At 36.0% G+C, this 18,884-nt stretch overlaps 1 protein-coding gene across 1 annotated transcript in view; it reads right to left on the reverse strand.

Annotated features, from left to right (window-relative positions):
• Nucleotides 1–18,884, reverse strand: part of LOC118765250 — a 56,874-nt gene that overhangs the window by 37,817 nt on the left and 173 nt on the right. The window contains exons 2-5 of the mRNA XM_036506998.1: nt 18,258–18,353; nt 17,531–17,581; nt 12,584–12,646; nt 5,497–5,559 (exon numbers count right to left, since the gene is read on the reverse strand). Coding sequence (XP_036362891.1) covers nt 5,497–5,559; nt 12,584–12,646; nt 17,531–17,581; nt 18,258–18,353 — 273 coding nt within the window. The remainder of the gene's footprint in view (nt 1–5,496; nt 5,560–12,583; nt 12,647–17,530; nt 17,582–18,257; nt 18,354–18,884) is intronic.

The raw sequence follows: 18,884 nt of genomic DNA on the forward strand, positions 1-18,884 counted from the left end.
CTCTCCCCCATCCTCTCCTCTTCCACCCTCTCCTCCCCCTCTTCTTCCCCTCCCCTTCTCTCCCCCCTCTTCTCCCCCTCCCCCTCTTCTCCTCACTACACTACACGACTTTACACATCACATCATATATGATGTGCCATACTAATACATACTAATACATACGCCAACCCTATACATACACACGTCCAGACCCCTCATACGCACTTATACTCTCTCATACACACACACACACACACTTATACATACTAATACGTACTAATACATACTAATACATACTAATACATACACCAACCCCATACTTACGCACGTCCAGACCAATCCTACGCACTAATACTCGCTCATACACACACACACACACACACACACCCTTATACATACTAATACATACACCAACCCTATACATACACACGTCCAGACCCCTCCTACGCACTATTAGCTGGTCCTTCAACCCTATTATCAACCCTATTATCACCCTATTATCTCCCCTTATTTCGCTCTCGCGTCTCATGTTTGATCTTTGACCTCTGGCCGAAATCAGATCGCCATGTTGATCGTTAGCTACTGCACGCATTTTTTTCTCTCCTTCTTTCTGTGTTTTTTTCTCCCTGTGTATCTTTCTGTTGAAGAGCGTAGGCTCGAAACGTTAAAGACTTGTTTTATTTATATTTCCTGAGCGCCATACTAATACAATTGTTCGTTTGTTTTCCACCTGCCTTCGTCTTTTGTCTATTTTCATAAAGCTTCCCGTTATATATATATATACATATATATATATACATATACATATATATATATACATATACATAGTCCAGTATACATTGGTACATTTATAAGTGAGAAAATATTTATGAAGTGTTTAGAATCCGTTTATCTTTCATAATTACTGAAAGTCAACTCACAGAAAACAGAATTTCATGGGACCTGTTGTTCTTTTTCTACATGAAATTACACATACATTAAACAAAATTATTATCGTTACACTTCTTACTACTCTTTGTCAAAAACATCTACAAAAGTTTCTGGATAGATTATAAATGTTGAACAAACGATTGAGCACAAGATTTGATTCTAGAGTTCGGAGTTTTTCACTTTCGTCTTTCTAACTGACACAGATCTGTATAGACATATAGAAACGATTTTTAGTCAGTAAAAATATGGTAGACATAGCAAACCATATACAGTAACAATAACAGTCTTCTAATCGCCTCCAATGATGGCAAAAGAGAAAATTTAAAAAATAATTATTAGTAATTCTTCTTTAAACAACAAGCCAATCAGATGTAAGCGAAGGAGTCAGTTACTTGGAAGAAGTTCATTAAATCTTCTAGACTATATTTGTTCTACGGTGTCATTTCCATCGCATGAAATGGTTACTAACAGCTTCTTAATATAAGAGAGGTTATTAAAGCAGTATCAAATAACGTATATGTTTCTGTATAATTTACATTCACTAAATTTATGTTCCATTAAAAGAATGATACACAAAATTAAAGTAGTGAAATTAAAAGCAACTTATATTCAAAAGATCAGATTTAGGACGTTCTTTTGACATTTTAACATTCTCCATAGTCTTTGAATCCTTTAAATTTTACTACTAAAACCCACCCATACTTTTCTCTACCCATCCCTTAATGCAGCTCTATCACATCACCCTTACTCATATACCTCACACTTATTCCCTTTTTACCTTCTCATTTCTTTCTATCCCTCACCCACCCATGTTCCATCCACCCCTCACATTATTTTGACCACCAACTAACACACCTTTTCTCACTTCTTTAACCCATTCTTCAATTTTTCACTCCTTTCACTTATCCCCTCTTTTTTCCATTTTTTCTTTTTTCTTTCTTTTTCTCTTTCTTCCTCTAATTTTCTCTTCCTGCTTTCCCTTTGACGTGTCTCCTCATTCTAATCATATATACTTCTCCGCAGATCTATCCACAAATACTATCAATACATTCTCAAATTTTCATTCACGCAACAAGACCCTTTCGAATGAAAAACACAGAATTCGCTGCTCATTAATTTGCAATGGCTAAACATGAACTACTATTGGAACTTACATAACGTGTACAGGAAATATTTTTACCACTTCTATGCGTCACATTCCTTGAATAATGGAACTGTAACTACAATATCTTTATCTATTTTATATTTTATTTCTACTTTCATTCTCTTATTTCCATCTATATTCCCTATTTCCTCTTTTTCCATAATAATTCGTTATTTCGAACTCAAATATTTACCTCTATTTAACCATCTTACATCATGTCTTATGAAGGGATATTTATAATATCCCAGAAACAGCTGTAAGACAGTATCTAAATCTTATTCCTTATAAATGTCCTGAAAACTCCTCATAGCCTTGGCTTTATAATCTCATTTTGTCTAATATATATATGCATGCTAATACAAGACCCACATTAGACTCCTTACACGTGACACTGTCGAACCAAAAGTTTAACTACGGTCTATCCATAGTACATACTTAGCGTTACCTGCCATTCTTTGGGCCATCTAGATAACAATAACTCTCATATATATATATATATATATATATATATATATATATATATATATATATATGAATAAATAAATAAATAAATGGAGTTGAACGAAGATGTTAACAACATTCCTTTACTCTCGACATATATTTCGAAGACAACATGGTTTTATTCCAAAGGAATAAACGGTACAAGATGCAATCTCCTCATCAGGAAAGAAAGGGAGCCTTTCAATTATTGTTTTGTCTTGTTGTTGAGAGAGGCTCCCTTTCTTTCCTGATGAGAAGATTGCATCTTGCACCGTTTATTCCTTTGGAATAAAACCATGTTGTCTTCGAAACATATGTCGAGAGTAAAGGAATTTTGTTAACATCTTCGTTCAACTCCATTTATTTATTTATTCATATATAACACACAAATTTCTGCACATGAACCCGGAGTTTCTACCCTTGGACGGGTCGCTTCAACCGTGTTTCTGATGTGAATTTGCTATCCTGGTATCGGTTCATCAAATTTTCCATGTTGACGGTAAACATAGGATAGTTCATTCACCTGTCGATATATAATATATATATATATATATATATATATATATATATATATATAGAAAATAGTAAAAAGTGAAAAAACTACAGAAGGCTTGTTTTATAAGGTTAAAGAATATATTTGAGTCATTATGTTGGAAGAATTTTTTCATACAGTAACATAGTTTTTGAAGAAATTACCGGTTTCGTGTTAACTTTTCAAATTTCTCAAGTGTTTTTACCTACATCGCGTTATGTCTTCGTTATGAAATGCAAAGAAGAGTTCCAGGTAGGGGGAGGTAATGAGCGATTTCTTCCGGTATAAGGAAGATAATCGCTTTATATTTCTTTTCCCTTTATCTAATGGGGTGAGTTTCTCTGTATAAGAATGTTAGAGTGGTTAAGTTTGGGTTTATATTTTTCAATGAAGAATGTTTCCTTGTTTAATCTAATTTGTGTTGGTGTTCCAATAGCACATTGATAAAATGGAAAGATTAAAAATTGTGGTAGTAGTTGCTTTGCGCATTTCTCAATATGCTCACTAAAGGGTATCATTCTAAAATATATTCTTTAACCTTATAAAACAACCCTTCTGTAGCTTTTTCACTTTTTACTATTTTCTATATATCCAACCACGTGCTTTCACACACCAACTTTCTCACCTATATATATATTATATATATATATATAATATATATATATATATATATATTAATCAATATAGGGTGGCAAAAAAAAAAAAAAATTTTGTAGAATTTTTTTGCCACCAGCGGCCTAGTGGGAAAAAATTAAATAGTCATAGACCATTTTTAAGTTCAACATCAACAATCAAGGAACGGCCATAATAGGCCATTCACCCACTAGAAATAACAGCCAAAGCTTCAACCGCAAATAAAAATCAATTCCGTAAACAGGAGAAAATTTTAAAAACATTTACCCTGTAATTTCTTATACGATGCACCGTTTCATCTGCTGTTTAATGGTAAACTAACCTGATTAATTAAATCAAGCCAATCTTCCATAGGCCCTCAGATTCTTCAGTAAGAAATAGCCCAAGTCGGAACAGATATTTTCACGAGGCATTTCCGACCCTGCCAAGGTAATATCTGACCTAAAATTTTCAAATCATCGCACTCGCGCCAAATTTATCGGCAGCAAATAAATATAAGCCGTCGATTCCATTACGGAATTAACCAGAAAATTCATAATTAATCAATATAGGGTGGCAAAAAAAAAAATTTTGTAGAATTCTTTTGCCACCAGCGGCCTAGTGGGAAAAAATTAAATAGTCATAGACCATTTTTAAGTTCAACATCAACAATCAAGGAACGGCCATAATAGGCCATTCACCCACTAGAAATAACAGCCAAAGCTTCAACCGCAAATAAAAATCAATTCCGTAAACAGGAGAAAATTTAAAAAACATTTACCCTGTAATTTCTTATACGATGCACCGTTTCATCTGCTGTTTAATGGTAAACTAACCTGATTAAATTAAATCAAGCCAATCTTCCATAGGCCCTCAGATTCTTCAGTAAGAAATAGCCCAAGTCGGAACAGATATTTTCACGAGGCATTTCCGACCCTGCCAAGGTAATATCTGAAGAATCTGAGGGCCTATGGAAGATTGGCTTGATTTAATTTAATCAGGTTAGTTTACCATTAAACAGCAGATGAAACGGTGCATCGTATAAGAAATTACAGGGTAAATGTTTTTTAAATTTTCTCCTGTTTACGGAATTGATTTTTATTTGCGGTTGAAGCTTTGGCTGTTATTTCTAGTGGGTGAATGGCCTATTATGGCCGTTCCTTGATTGTTGATATATATATATATATATATATATATATATATATATATATATATATATATATATATATATATATATATGTATATATATTATATATATATATATATATGTATATATATTATATATATATATATATATACATGCATATATATATATATACGTGTGTGTGTGCTTGTGTGTGTGTGTTGCTATATATATAGGTATATATGTGTGTGTGGTGTGTGCAAGCAGCAAAGTTTTGTAGGCAAGAATAATGGAAATCAATAATATCAATCTCATAATTGCCTCAAATGATGACAAAAGAGAAGATAATTAAGCATTAAAGCAATCAAAAGAAACAGGTGTGAGTGAACGAACCAGTATATATATATATATATATATATATATATATATATATATATATAATATATATATATATATATATATATTAATGAGAAGTGTAGCATTCATATATTTGACCCAGAATTTAGAAGAACTTCAAACAGAAACGAAGTACAACTTCTGTGTTTGGCGTTTATAGATTTTGTAAGCTCGCTACAGGCAATTATCGCAATATAATCTTTATGAAAATTTTACCATCAATTCACAATCTTTCTAAATTATGATACATTGAAAGAATAATATACGAAATTGAATGAGAGAAATGAAAAAACGACCAACCTTCAAGACGTCAGACTTAGGACGTTCTGTTACCTTCTTAACATCTTCCATAATATTTTTATTCTGATGAGAAAGAAAATACCTTTTTGTTTTCAGGTAGATCATAACTGACGTTATAGATACAAGTGAAACAATACGTACAATCGCATAAGAATATGAACTAAATTGCATAGTTATTCTTTCACAAATATTCGAGTAACACTGGTAGCACGCTGCTGCGGATGTGGCATTGAATATTCTCTAAGGAATAAACACGACTTAGCCCACTTCAGTACTCTAATTTACTGGGGATATACTCTTTCGAAAAACGTATTTACTCGCATATTTTTTGTTGTTGGGGCACCATTCATTTTTCTAGCGTTAAATTTGTGACATGTAGAAATTCCGTAATCAGATATTTGTTTCCATCAAGTAAATATCCCTCTTATCTAATGCAGCAGTTGCGGTAGTTCACCAACAGAGATAAACTTTTGTAATAACGGTTCCAAATTGTGATACAAGACCAAGGGTTTTCAGAGGAAGATGAGGATTATATCTACCCCAATACATCACTGGTTCGAATTTAACGACCCCGAAATGAAGAATGTGTCAGCTGACCTCGGCAAAATTGGAACTCAAAAGTGTAAAGGCAGACGAAATGTGGCTAAGCTTTTTGTCCTCTTTAAAATAATGACTTCAAATTTTGACACAAGTAGAGCAATTTCGAAAAAGTGATTAAGTCTATTACACAGACCTCAGTGCATAACTGGTACTTAATTTATCCAGTTCCAAAGAATCAAAGGCAACTTCGTCCTCGGCTAAATAGTAACTCAGAGCGTGAGACGACGAAATTGCGATCAGTGTTTTGCTCGGAGTGCTAACGATTCTGGCAGCTCACTGCCTTATATTGCCTAACTATTCCTAAATCTACATAATAGGTTGAATTGGCTCTCAGCCAATATCTAATTGCCATTCAGAACAAGTTTATAATACATTTAACTTTAAATCATAAATCTTGTTTTATGTATTACTTCTGTAATTATTCTTTCAATTGCTTTCCAACTTTAAAATAACATTTATACATATATACCGAATAATTGTCACATATTACATTTACAGATAAATTCCTCTATTTTCATAATATTGAGGTCTCTTTCTTTCTTTTGTTGTCTTACCATTTTTATCAATATATATATATATATATATATATATATATATAAAACGTTTTCTTAAAACGTCCAAACATGTTGTGAGCGGCAATAACAGCAATAATATAACAACCAGTTAATGATGTGGATTAAAAATATCACTAGCATATGAATATAAACAAATTACAGAAAATCGGTACGCCTGACAAACTGTGATGTTTAAGCTGCATTTGGATTGGTCGAAACCATCTTCTAAACATTCAGGTTGTTGGAGCGTTCTAAGAGGTACTAAAATTGTCAAGAGGTTAACAGTCAGTTAAACACATTTGAAATCTCATGATTACTTCTATGTATGAAAGCATTAATCTAACTCAATGAGCATTAAAAAATATATTTTTAAGAATAAAATACCACAATAAAAAACGCGAAAACCAGACCGTCTTTTAACTATATTCAACTGATATATTATTGTATACACATTCGCACAATTTTTAAAACCATATATATATATATATATATATATATTATTTATTTTATAGAAGGAGCTTCTACAGGACTAGAACTGTTTCATTCAAAAGAAATCATCAGGAAGCTAGTAGACAAGAGTTGTTTTGGCATTTATACATTTAGGCAGGTTTAAATGGGTGACCACCCATTTAAACCTGCCTAAATGTATAAATGCCAAAACAACTCTTGTCTACTAGTTTCCTGATGATTCTTTTGAATGAAACAGTTCTAGTCCTGTAGAAGCTCCTTCTATAAAATAAATTAATTTACTCTGCTATGTATTGAGTACCTTATTTACTGTGGTTAACCCCGACTCAACCCGGACCGACATATATATATGATATATATATATATATATATATATATCATATATATACATGTATATATATATATATATATATATATATATATATATATATATATATATATATATATATATATATATATATATATATATATATATATATATATATATGTGTGTGTGTGTGTGTGTGTCCGGTTGGGTGCGCATTACCACGACTCGCCACCCACACCCAACGAAGAGGACTGCTTCACTGGCCTGGGCCGCCGACCATCCCCGTGGACGCCTGCCCCTGGCCAGATCCTAGCAGTCGATCTTTTCGCGGGCGCTTGTCAGCGTGCATTGGAGCGGTTCAACTTCTCCAGGCGCCAACGCCGCCTCAACATCTCCCCGGCTGAGCTCTTGGCTCTTCCTTCCCTCCAACAGCGCGCTGACATTATCATCAAACCGGCTGACAAGGGTGGAGCTGTAGTGGTGTGGCGCGCGGACCTCTATAGGGCCGAGGCTTTCCGCCAACTCAATGACACCTCCTTCTATTCCCCTCTGCCCTCTGACCCCACACGTAGCTACCAACAGACGGTATCCTCTACTGTCCACGATCTCATCTCGTCCTCCCGTCTCCCCCGCACCGCATCCAACCTAATTGTGCGAACCCCACGTACCCCCACCATTTACTTCCTCCCCAAAATCCACAAACCCAACAACCCTGGCCGCCCCATCGTCTCCGCCTGTAACTGCCCCACGGAGCTCATCTCTAAATACCTCGACCGTGTCCTTGCCCCCCTAGTGGCATCTCTTCCCTCCCACATCCACGATACCAACCATGTTCTCCGGCTTTTCAACTCTTTCTCCTTTCCTCCCGGCTCCTCCAAAATCCTTTTTACTATGGAAATAACTATACTGTTATCCCTCACCACGAAGGACTGCAGGCCCTTCGACACTTTCTTGACCTCCGCTCTAACCCTGTACCTGACACCTCCACACTCATTCGTCTGGCCGAACTTGTCCTTACTCTGAACTGCTTCTCGTTCGCGGGCGAGTTCTACCATCAGGTCTCGGGAGTGGCCATGGGAACGCGAATGGGCCCCAACTATGCGAACCTGTTCGTTGGCTATGTTGAGGCCCAAATATTCTCTAATTTCACTGGTCCCACTCCTGAACTATATGGTCGTTACATCGACGACATTATCGGTGCCACCTCACTCTCCCGCGAACATCTAGATTCCTTCCTCTCTTTCGTCCAATCTTTCCATCCAGCCCTCCACTTCACTTCCACTATCTCCAACACCTCTGTCTCCTTCCTCGACATTTCGGTTAGCATTCTTCACTCTACTCTTACCACCTCCATTCACTACAAACACACAGACTCACACTCATACCTCAACTTCTCTTCCTCCCACCCAGAACACACCAAGCTTTCCATCCCCTATTCCCAATTCCTCCGTCTACGTAGGCTCTGTAGTGACGACCATGACTTTGAGACTCAGTCTCAACGTATGGCTCACCACTTCACCCTACGTGGATACCCCCTCACCACTATCCACACCGCCCTTGCCAGAGCACGGTCCGTGGACCGTGTATCTGCTCTCTCTCCCCGAACCCGCCCTGTAGTCTCCCGCCTCCCTTTTCCCCTCACTTACCACCCCACGACCCTACGTCTCCAACGCACCATTCTTCGAGCTTTCCGTCATCTCCAGTCTGACCCGTCCACTTCACACCTCTTCCCTAACCGACCCCTCCCCTCTTTCAAACGAGCCCACAACCTTCGAGACCTTTTGGTCCATAGCTCCTTCCCTGACCCTACCTCCCAACCCGGCTCGTTCCCCTGCTCCCGCCCACGTTGCCGCACTTGCCCTTACCTCTCCAACACCACCCGCCTCACTAGCACCCACCATCGACCCTATCCCATCATCCACTCCTTCACCTGCACCTCCAGCAATATTATCTATTGCATCTCTTGCTCTCTCTGCAATTCCTTGTACATCGGACAAACGGGACGCCGCTTGGCTGACCGGTTCGCGGAACACCTTCGTGACATCCACCTTGCGAACGACACACCGGTCTCACGCCATTTCCGCTCCACCGGTCACTCCTTGCAACACCTATCTGTGTTCGGTTTGTCCTTACACAGAGGCCATCCGGATTCCCGTTTGCGCCGTGAACAGGAATTAATCTTCTCTCTTCGCTCTTATACGCCATTTGGTCTCAACTCTCCCCCTCCTCATCTAACCCCCCTCTTCCCCTCCTCACCTTCCTTCTCCCCCTCCTCTCCTCTTCTCCCTCTTTCCTCCTTCCTCCCCCCTCCTCACCTATCCTTTCCCCCCGACCCCTACTTCTTCAGTCCTTCATCCTTTCACCCCTACTCCCTTCCCTTCTTCCCTCTTTCTCCCTCCCTCCTTCTCTCTTCCCCTTCCCTCTGCTCCCTCACTCCCTCACTCCCCTTCTCTCTCCCCCTCTCCCTCTTTCCTCCTTCCTCCCCCCTCCTCACCTTCCTTCTCCCCCTCCTCTCCTCTTCTCCCTCTTCTCCCCCTTCTCTCCCCTCTTCTCCCCTCCCCCTCTTCTCCTCACTACACCACACGACTTTACACATCACATCATATATGATGTGCCATACTAATACATACACCAACTAATACATACTAATACGTACTAATACATACTAATACATACTAATACATACACCAACCCTATACATACACACGTCCAGACCCCTCCTACGCACTATTAGCTGGTCCTTCAACCCTATTATCAACCCTATTATCAACCCTATTATCAACCCTATTATCTCCCCTTATTTCGCTCTCGCGTCTCATGTTTGATCTTTGACCTCTGGCCGAAATCAGATCGCCATGTTGATTCGTTAGCTACTGCACGCATTTTTTTCTCTCCTTCTTTCTGTGTTTTTTTTCTCTCTGTGTATCTTTCTGTTGAAGAGCGTAGGCTCGAAACGTTAAAGACTTGTTTTATTTATATTTCCTGAGCGCCAAACTAATACAATTGTTCGTTTGTCTTCCACCTGCCTTCGTCATTTGTCTATTTTCATAAAGCTTCCCGTTATATATATATATACATGTATATATAAATTCGCACCTCCATGTATTGATTTTTGCGTGAAGATTTAGTTAGCCAAATACATTTCTCCACAATACCATATCGTCATTCTTTTCATCTATAGACCACGTGGAAGTTAAGCAATCTTCTTAACTACGCACACGCTCATGTACGATTTTGTTCGTCTTTATACATAAATACACACGCATACACATATAGTCACCCAGTCATATATATATATATATATATATATATATATATTATATGTATATATATATGTCGGTCCCGGGTTGAGTCGGGGTTAACCACAGTAAATAAGGTACTCAATACATAGCAGAGTAAATTAATTTATTTTATAGAAGGAGCTTCTACAGGACTAGAACTGTTTCATTCAAAAGAAATCATCAGGAAACTAGTAGACAAGAGTTGTTTTGGCATTTATACATTTAGGCAGGTTTAAATGGGTGGTCACCCATTTAAACCTGCCTAAATGTATAAATGCCAAAACAACTCTTGTCTACTAGTTTCCTGATGATTTCTTTTGAATGAAACAGTTCTAGTCCTGTAGAAGCTCCTTCTATAAAATAAATATATATATATATATATATATATATATATATTGTTTTAAAAATTGTGCGAATGTGTATACAATAATATATCAGTTGAATATAGTTAAAAGACGGTCTGGTTTTCGCGTTTTTTATTGTGGTATTTTATTCTTAAAATATATTTTTTAATGCTCATTGAGTTAGATTAATGCTTTCATACATAGAAGTAATCATGAGATTTCAAATGTGTTTAACTGACTGTTAACCTCTTGACAATTTTAGTACCTCTTAGAACGTTCCAACAACCTGAATGTTTAGATGGTTTCGACCAATCCAAATGCAGCTTAAACATCACAGTTTGTCAGGCGTACCGATTTTCTGTAATTTGTTTATATTCATATGCTAGTGATATTTTTAATCCACATCATTAACTGGTTGTTATATTATTGCTGTTATTGCCGCTCACAACATGTTTGGACGTTTTAAGAAAACGTTTTCCTTTTATCTTTCTTCCAACCTCGCTTGAGTCATATAGTTTGCAAGAATTAGAAATATTTTCTAACCATATGTCTGTATATATTCTCTGAATCGAATTTGGTGAGCATTGGCGCTCTGGATTTGTTGTCTGCAGACTCATGAGCGTTCCGATAATGCATTCTCTGCCCCCACCCTTTCTATATATATTTATTTGAAATTCGAGCAATTAATGCGGTAGATAAATTTTCTGCTTTTGCAATTCATATCTGCATTTTCAAAAATCTGTCTATGTTTTCCTTAACTTACATGCCGATTGATCAACACCATATTCTTAAAATTCTGGTTGTTGAAGCGTTCTAAGAGGTACTGAAGTTGTGAAGAACTCAATTATCAGTTAAACAATCTGATGATTACTCTACGTATGAAAGCGGTAATTTAACTTTATGAGCATTACAAGATACTTTTTTAATGTTAAAGTATCATAACAGAGCACATGAAAACCAGACCATGCTCTAACTTTATTCAACTGATATATATATGTGTGGGGGGATAGATAGATAGATAGATAGATAGATAGATAGATAGATAGATAGATAGATAGATAGATAGATAGATAGATAGATAGATAGGTAGATAGATAGATAGATAGATAGATAGATAGATAGATAGATAGATAGATAGATAGATAGACAGACAGACAGACAGATAGACAGATAGATAGATAGATAGATAGATAGATAGATAGATAGATAGATAGATAGATAGATAGATAGATAGATAGATAGATAGATAGATAGATAGATAGACCCCCCATATACATTGAAACAACAAACCAAACAGATGTGAGCGAAGGAGCCAGTTACTTGGAAGAATTTTCTTAGCTTTACTCGACTATATTTGTTCTACATTGTCATTTTCATAGCATGAAACTGTTACCAGCAGCTTCTTAATATGTGAGAGAATATCAAAGGAGTTTCAAATAACGTATATATTTCTGTATAATTTATATTCACTAAATTTATGATCCATTAAAAATGATATACGAAATTAAAGGAGTGAAATTAAAATCAACTTACATTCAAATGATCAGATTTAGTATGTACTGTTAGCATCTTAACATTCTCCATATTCTTTGGATCCTGTTGAGAAATGTATTGGCATATGCTTAACGATATTTAATTACCATTCAAATAATGAATATGAATATCAGAGGTAAGTATATTTATACACACACACACACACACATGTATATCTATGTATGTATATATATATGTGTGTGTGTGTAGGTATATATACATATTTATGTATATGTGCATATATGTATGCATGTATATATGAATATATATGTGTGTGTGTGTATGTATGTATGTATGCATGCATGTATGTATGTATGTATGTATGTATGTATGTATGTGTGTACGTACTTATATATATATATATATATATATATATACATTGCAGCTGTTTCTGGGTTATTATGGATATCCCTTCATCGGAGACAATGTGAGATGGTTAAATAGAGGTAAATATTTGAGTTCGAAATAACGAATTATTATGGAAAAGAGGAGATAGGGAATATAGAGGGAAAAAAGAGAATGAAAGTAGAAATAAAATATAAAATAAATAAAGATATTGTAGTTACAGTTCCATTATTCGAGGAAAGTGGTGTATAGAAGAGGTAAAAAAAGTTTCCTTTACATGATATGTAAGTTCAAATGGTATTTCATGTTTAACCATTTCAAAATATGGAGCTGTGGATTCTGTGTTGTTCATTCGAAAGGGTCTTGTTTTGTGAATGAAAATTTGAGAATGTATTGATAGTATTTGTGGATAGATGGTGGGGGGGATGTGTATTACTAGAATGACGAGATAGGTCAAATTGAAAATAGGAAAAGAAAATGAGAGGAAGAAAGAGAAAAAAGAGAAAAAGAGAAAAACAAAAGAGAGAAAAAGTGAAAATAATGAAAGAGTGAAAGAGTGAAAGAAGTGAGAAAAGGTGTGTTAGTTGGTGGTCAAGAAAATATGAGGAAGGATGGGAAAGGGGTGGGGAAGGGGAGGAATAGATGAGAAGGTAAGGAGTGAATAAGTGTGAGATATATGAGTGGGAGTGATGTGATAGAGCTTCATTAAGGGATGGGTAGAGAAAAGGGATGGGTGGGTTTTAGTAATAAAATCTAAAGTGAAGGGAAGAATACAAGGATGTCAAATTTCTATAAGTGGACGTATGTGATTGTATAGGTTAGTGTAATAGTTAGGAATCAGAGAGGAGAAAGAAGGTATAATGACATACGTACGCGCGCACACATATATATATCCGTAAATGTATTTATACGCGCATATGCGTGCGCATACATGTATACACATTCATGAAAACGCACATACATACGCGCAGGCGCACATGCGATTAGTCACAGTTACACGCATGCGCTCATACAGGTACGTACGTATACATATATACACATACACACACTCACTCATATATATTTTTATATACATATGCAAGTATAGATACGTACACGCACATACTATATATGTATATATATATATATATTATATATATATATATATATATATATATATATATATATATATATATATATATACCTACATATAACCACATACATATACATATATACACAAATATACATGCACACACATTTACACACACACATGTATCCACTTGCATGTCCATATATGTTGTATTAAATGACTGAGATCCTTAAATTAAGATAGGGGGAGTTAAAAATTAAAGATTAAAAATTAAGTTGGAGATAAAGGAAAATTAAGTAGGGTTTTGGGGAATTACTTAAGGAGTGTTATGGATATATGCTGAGTGGTTATTTAGGCTGCATTTAGATTTGGTATAAAATTTGAAGGCATAAAAAAAGCGGTGGCTGCATGTACTTAGGACCTTATTATATTTATTTAGTAGTATCGAGGATTTGTGTTTTGATATGTGAAATGCCTCTTTTAGGCATAATTTACAAGCTAAGCATTGATCGTGGTATGGAAGTCCTGAATCTATTGTGTAAATGTACGTGTATATGTATGCGCACGCATATACGTGTATTTATTACTAAAACCCCACTCATACCTTTTCTCTATCCATCCCTTAATGTAGCTCTATCACATCGCCCCTATCTCACACTTATTCACTCCTTACCTTCTCATCTCTTCTTATCCCTCTCCCACCCCTTTCCCATCCTCCCCTCACATTATCTTGACCACCAACTAACAAAATCAAAATGCCATTTTGATCTTCTCTTGATGAGTTCGATTACCGAACGAAAGCGCTAATAAAGAATTATCCAAAATTCTGACTGCCTCCTTTTTCTCAATATACAATTTCTGTACACCACTTCAAAAGCTATATATATATATATCATCGTGATCACCGTGACCGACCGGGCTATCAGATGTTGCTACACATCGCTGATCACAATGCGCTTCGCATTGTTTTAGCCTTTAAATGAGAGAAAGTTGTGGCGAAAGAGTACAGCAGGGATCGCCACCATCCCCTACCGGAGCCTCCTGGAGCTTTAGGTGTTTTCGCTCAAAAACACTCACAACGCCCTGTCTGGGAATCGAAACTGCGATCCTACGACCGCGAGTCCGCTGCCCTAACTACTATTGCACCTCCATATAATATATATATATATATGTATATATATATATAATATATATATAATATATATATATATATATATATATATATATATATATATGAATATACATATATATGAATAACATTCATAAGCAAATATTCAAAATCCATAGTCGTATGTAAATTTTGCAATGCAATTATATCTCTACACATGCAAATATATAATATAGTGCACACAGTGATTATGCTACAAGTTTACCAGTGGTTGGATATAGAAAGAGATGTTGGTAAGAAGACCATTTTCACATAGGAAAATATAAGTTACCTGATGAATGCGAAGATCTAGCATGAAGTATAGCCGTGTGTAGGCACGCCGAAGAATAGACCGTACACTTCCTCTATTTTGGGGGGTGGGGTGCGCCCTTTTCAAGCCTAGCCAGGCTCATGGGCCCGCTTTCCCGGTTTCTGTGGCCTATTTGTTTCCCCCAGCTGGACGAGACGCCAGTCCATCGCAGCGTTACTCAAGAAACAGGAAGAGAGAGTGATAGAAAGTTGGGGCGAAAGAGTACAACAGGAGTCGCCACCACCCACTGCCGGAGCCTCGTGGAACAATAAATACACAACGCCCGGTCTGGGAATTGAAACCACGAGTCCGCAGCCCTAACCACTGGGCCTCTGCTTGTCGTAAAAGATAGCGAACACAGTATGGATTTACACTTCAACCTCATAAAACCCTCACAAGCAGATCCATGACTAAACAGATCCACGGGTTTGCGTGTTGCCGCCTGAGTGTTGCGAAGGTGTCATCTGCTAAGTGTAGGTAATCACTGGTAAGTGGTAGATGCAGCGATGCATTGCAACAGGGCATACTCGCACACTACAGCTGAGCTAAGCTGTAGCATAATAACTATTTCTTTACTGAGACATTTTCCGAGTAGGGAATATAAAATGCTAACATGACAGTTGCATTTATTTTAATGGAGGTTACCGCTTTCATGATTTAGTTTTATGTGTTCCAGGTGTCATTATATGTGAGACGTTATGATCAGCAGAATAGATGGAGTGTTTGTGCTCAGCACTGATTTCACTTGTTAGAGACATAGAGAATTAAACCACATTAACTTTTTACCCGTAAAAAGCAGCAAGATAATACTCCCATTTCCTGAAAATCTTGAGTTCGAAGTTAAAATGCAAACATACACACGGATACACACGCACACAGACACACACTCACACGGACGGACGGACGGACACACACTTAATGTATATGTATGCACACTTAAATATAAAATTGTATTAATACTTAATGTATGTATGTATGTATGTATGTATATATATATATGTGTGTGTGTGTGTGTGTGTGTGTGTGTGTGTGTGTGTGTGTGTGTGTGTGTGTGTGTGTGTAGCTTACTGTTCCATTAAGGTAAGATCATCAAAGGAATTACTCCATCCAGATAGCAATACATATCATTTAATGTACACAGTATTAAGATACGAGCTATTAATAGTTCCTTTCTTTAGAGACTCGGATCTAGGCAGGTTCTTATAACACACCATGTGTCTCCAACAATGTTCAGGCTCTGAGCATAAGGTCTATTCAGTCAATTTGCAAATGAGGATGCCAGTTGAATTGAAATCACGATAAAAACGAGATGTATTGTGTCACCATGTTTAGATGTAGAAAAAAAGAAAAGGTACAAATAAACATATCCGAAATTTTATGCTAACACATTGCTATCAAGATATCCCAAAACGGGCTAAATTCAAAGTGAACTGAGATAATACCTCTAATACAGGAATGCATACAAAAAGAACTTTAATAAGAAATATATTTTAAAGAAAGCTAGTTTAGTGTTTAAGCTTATGATAATGTCAGTAGATAACGAAAGAATAAAAAAAATGAACATAGAAATTATACATCACGACATTTATTTATCCAGTTACTAAATTGTTTATTCTAAATATAAAATTTTTATTTTAACTATGCTTATTAGATTATAGAACAATCAATTATAATTAAGGAGTTATTTACTATTGTAATATTTAAATGTTTTTTTTCTTTATTTAGAGAGTACTTTAATGTAAATTGTTTCAACAATTCATTGATTCTAAGTTTGAAGTAATTATATAATACATTTCCTTTAAGCCAAGATCACATTTAATTTTTCCAGTATTGTACGATGGAGCGTAACTAATAATGGACCACTTTATATCATAATTAATGTTCCTGTCTTTCAAATCCCAAATACATTTACTATTTCAATTGTACTAGCGTCCTCATTTGCAAATTGATCGAACAGACCTTATGCTCAGAGCCTGAACATTACTTGGAGACACAATACGTGTTATAAAAACCTGCCTAGATCTGCACCTCTTTACTACATGTAGTAAATAACAAAATAAACTGTACAGAACTTACCAGGTTTTGGAGAAGAGAATATAACAGCAAAGAACGTCCTATCTGCAACGCCTGCAAAAAGTAAAAGGAGTGAAAGTTCTTAACTTACTGATTTACGATTGTGATTGAGTGTAAGAGCCGACAGATTAAAATAATAAAACTTTACAGTCAATCTAATGCCACCATACATAATGGAGTGACGAAAGTCTAATTAATTAATAAAGTATAGATGCATAAGCGAAGTCAGTCATTTACTCAAATACAGACGTTGACGATATTTGTACATACCTTTACAATGTTCAATGTAAATGTCTGCAGTGTGTATATTTGTATAGCAACAGTTTGTAGGCAAATTATGGAGACATGATGATAAATATGACAAATCTTGTAAATTAGCGAACAATATCTATTTTATTATTGCATCACGTGAGGGTAAAAGAGAAAATAAGTAACTATTCGTAATTCATGTTAAAACAATAAAAACAAACAGATCGGAGTAAAGAAGCCAGTATCTTGAATGTGTTATAAGTTTCATAGCTCTAACAGACGATATTTATTTTGCAATAACATATCAATCATATGAAGTGGTTAGTAATAACATCTTAATGGGAGCGAGAATATCAACGAAATATCACACGAGATACGATATTTAGTTCTATATAATTTATAATCATCGAAAATTGTGATACATTTTTCCAAAAATCAAAGGGATTCGAAATTAAAGACGATAAATTCAAAACCAACTTACTTCCGGAATTTTTGACTTTTGCTGGGAAAGCTTTTTTAATAAGCCATAATCTGCAGGTGAGTTCTTGAAAGCCTGTAGAGGTAACGAGACGGGAAGCTGTTTACAAGTTGATCATAAGTAGACTATATACAAGCGGGTTAATCCGAAAAAGTGCAAATGAGTATGAATTAAATTACTTGATTAATAGTTTTTTTTAGTTTTTCTTTTTCCCTTTTCAAGCCTTAATTGATAGTTCAAACAAATGACATACAAAAATCGCTTATTCATCAAAGTATACCCATCATATTTCATTGGCAGTTGCCATTGTACCAGAAGCTCAAATCCAAGCGTATAACATTTGGCTGGTTTAAAAACAAAATACACCTTGCGCCCATTTTTGACATCATTCGCGTTGTTGAACATCTGCCAGTGCAGGAAATGAGTCAAGGCTCGGAAAAGGTGATAATTTGAAGGTGTTACAATTCGACATCAAAAACGGACATTTCGGGGACTTAGCGGCAGTTGTTTGCAAATGTTCACGTGTCGTTCAACCTGGTCATAAGGAGCATCTCGACAATGTCTTACCACAAGGCCGACTTAATGGAGTTGTAGGTAGATGGCGTTTTGTGAAGGAACAAGTTCTGTCGA

Source organism: Octopus sinensis, linkage group LG11 (genome assembly GCF_006345805.1).
Source record: "Octopus sinensis linkage group LG11, ASM634580v1, whole genome shotgun sequence".
Lineage (NCBI taxonomy): Eukaryota > Metazoa > Mollusca > Cephalopoda > Octopoda > Octopodidae > Octopus > Octopus sinensis.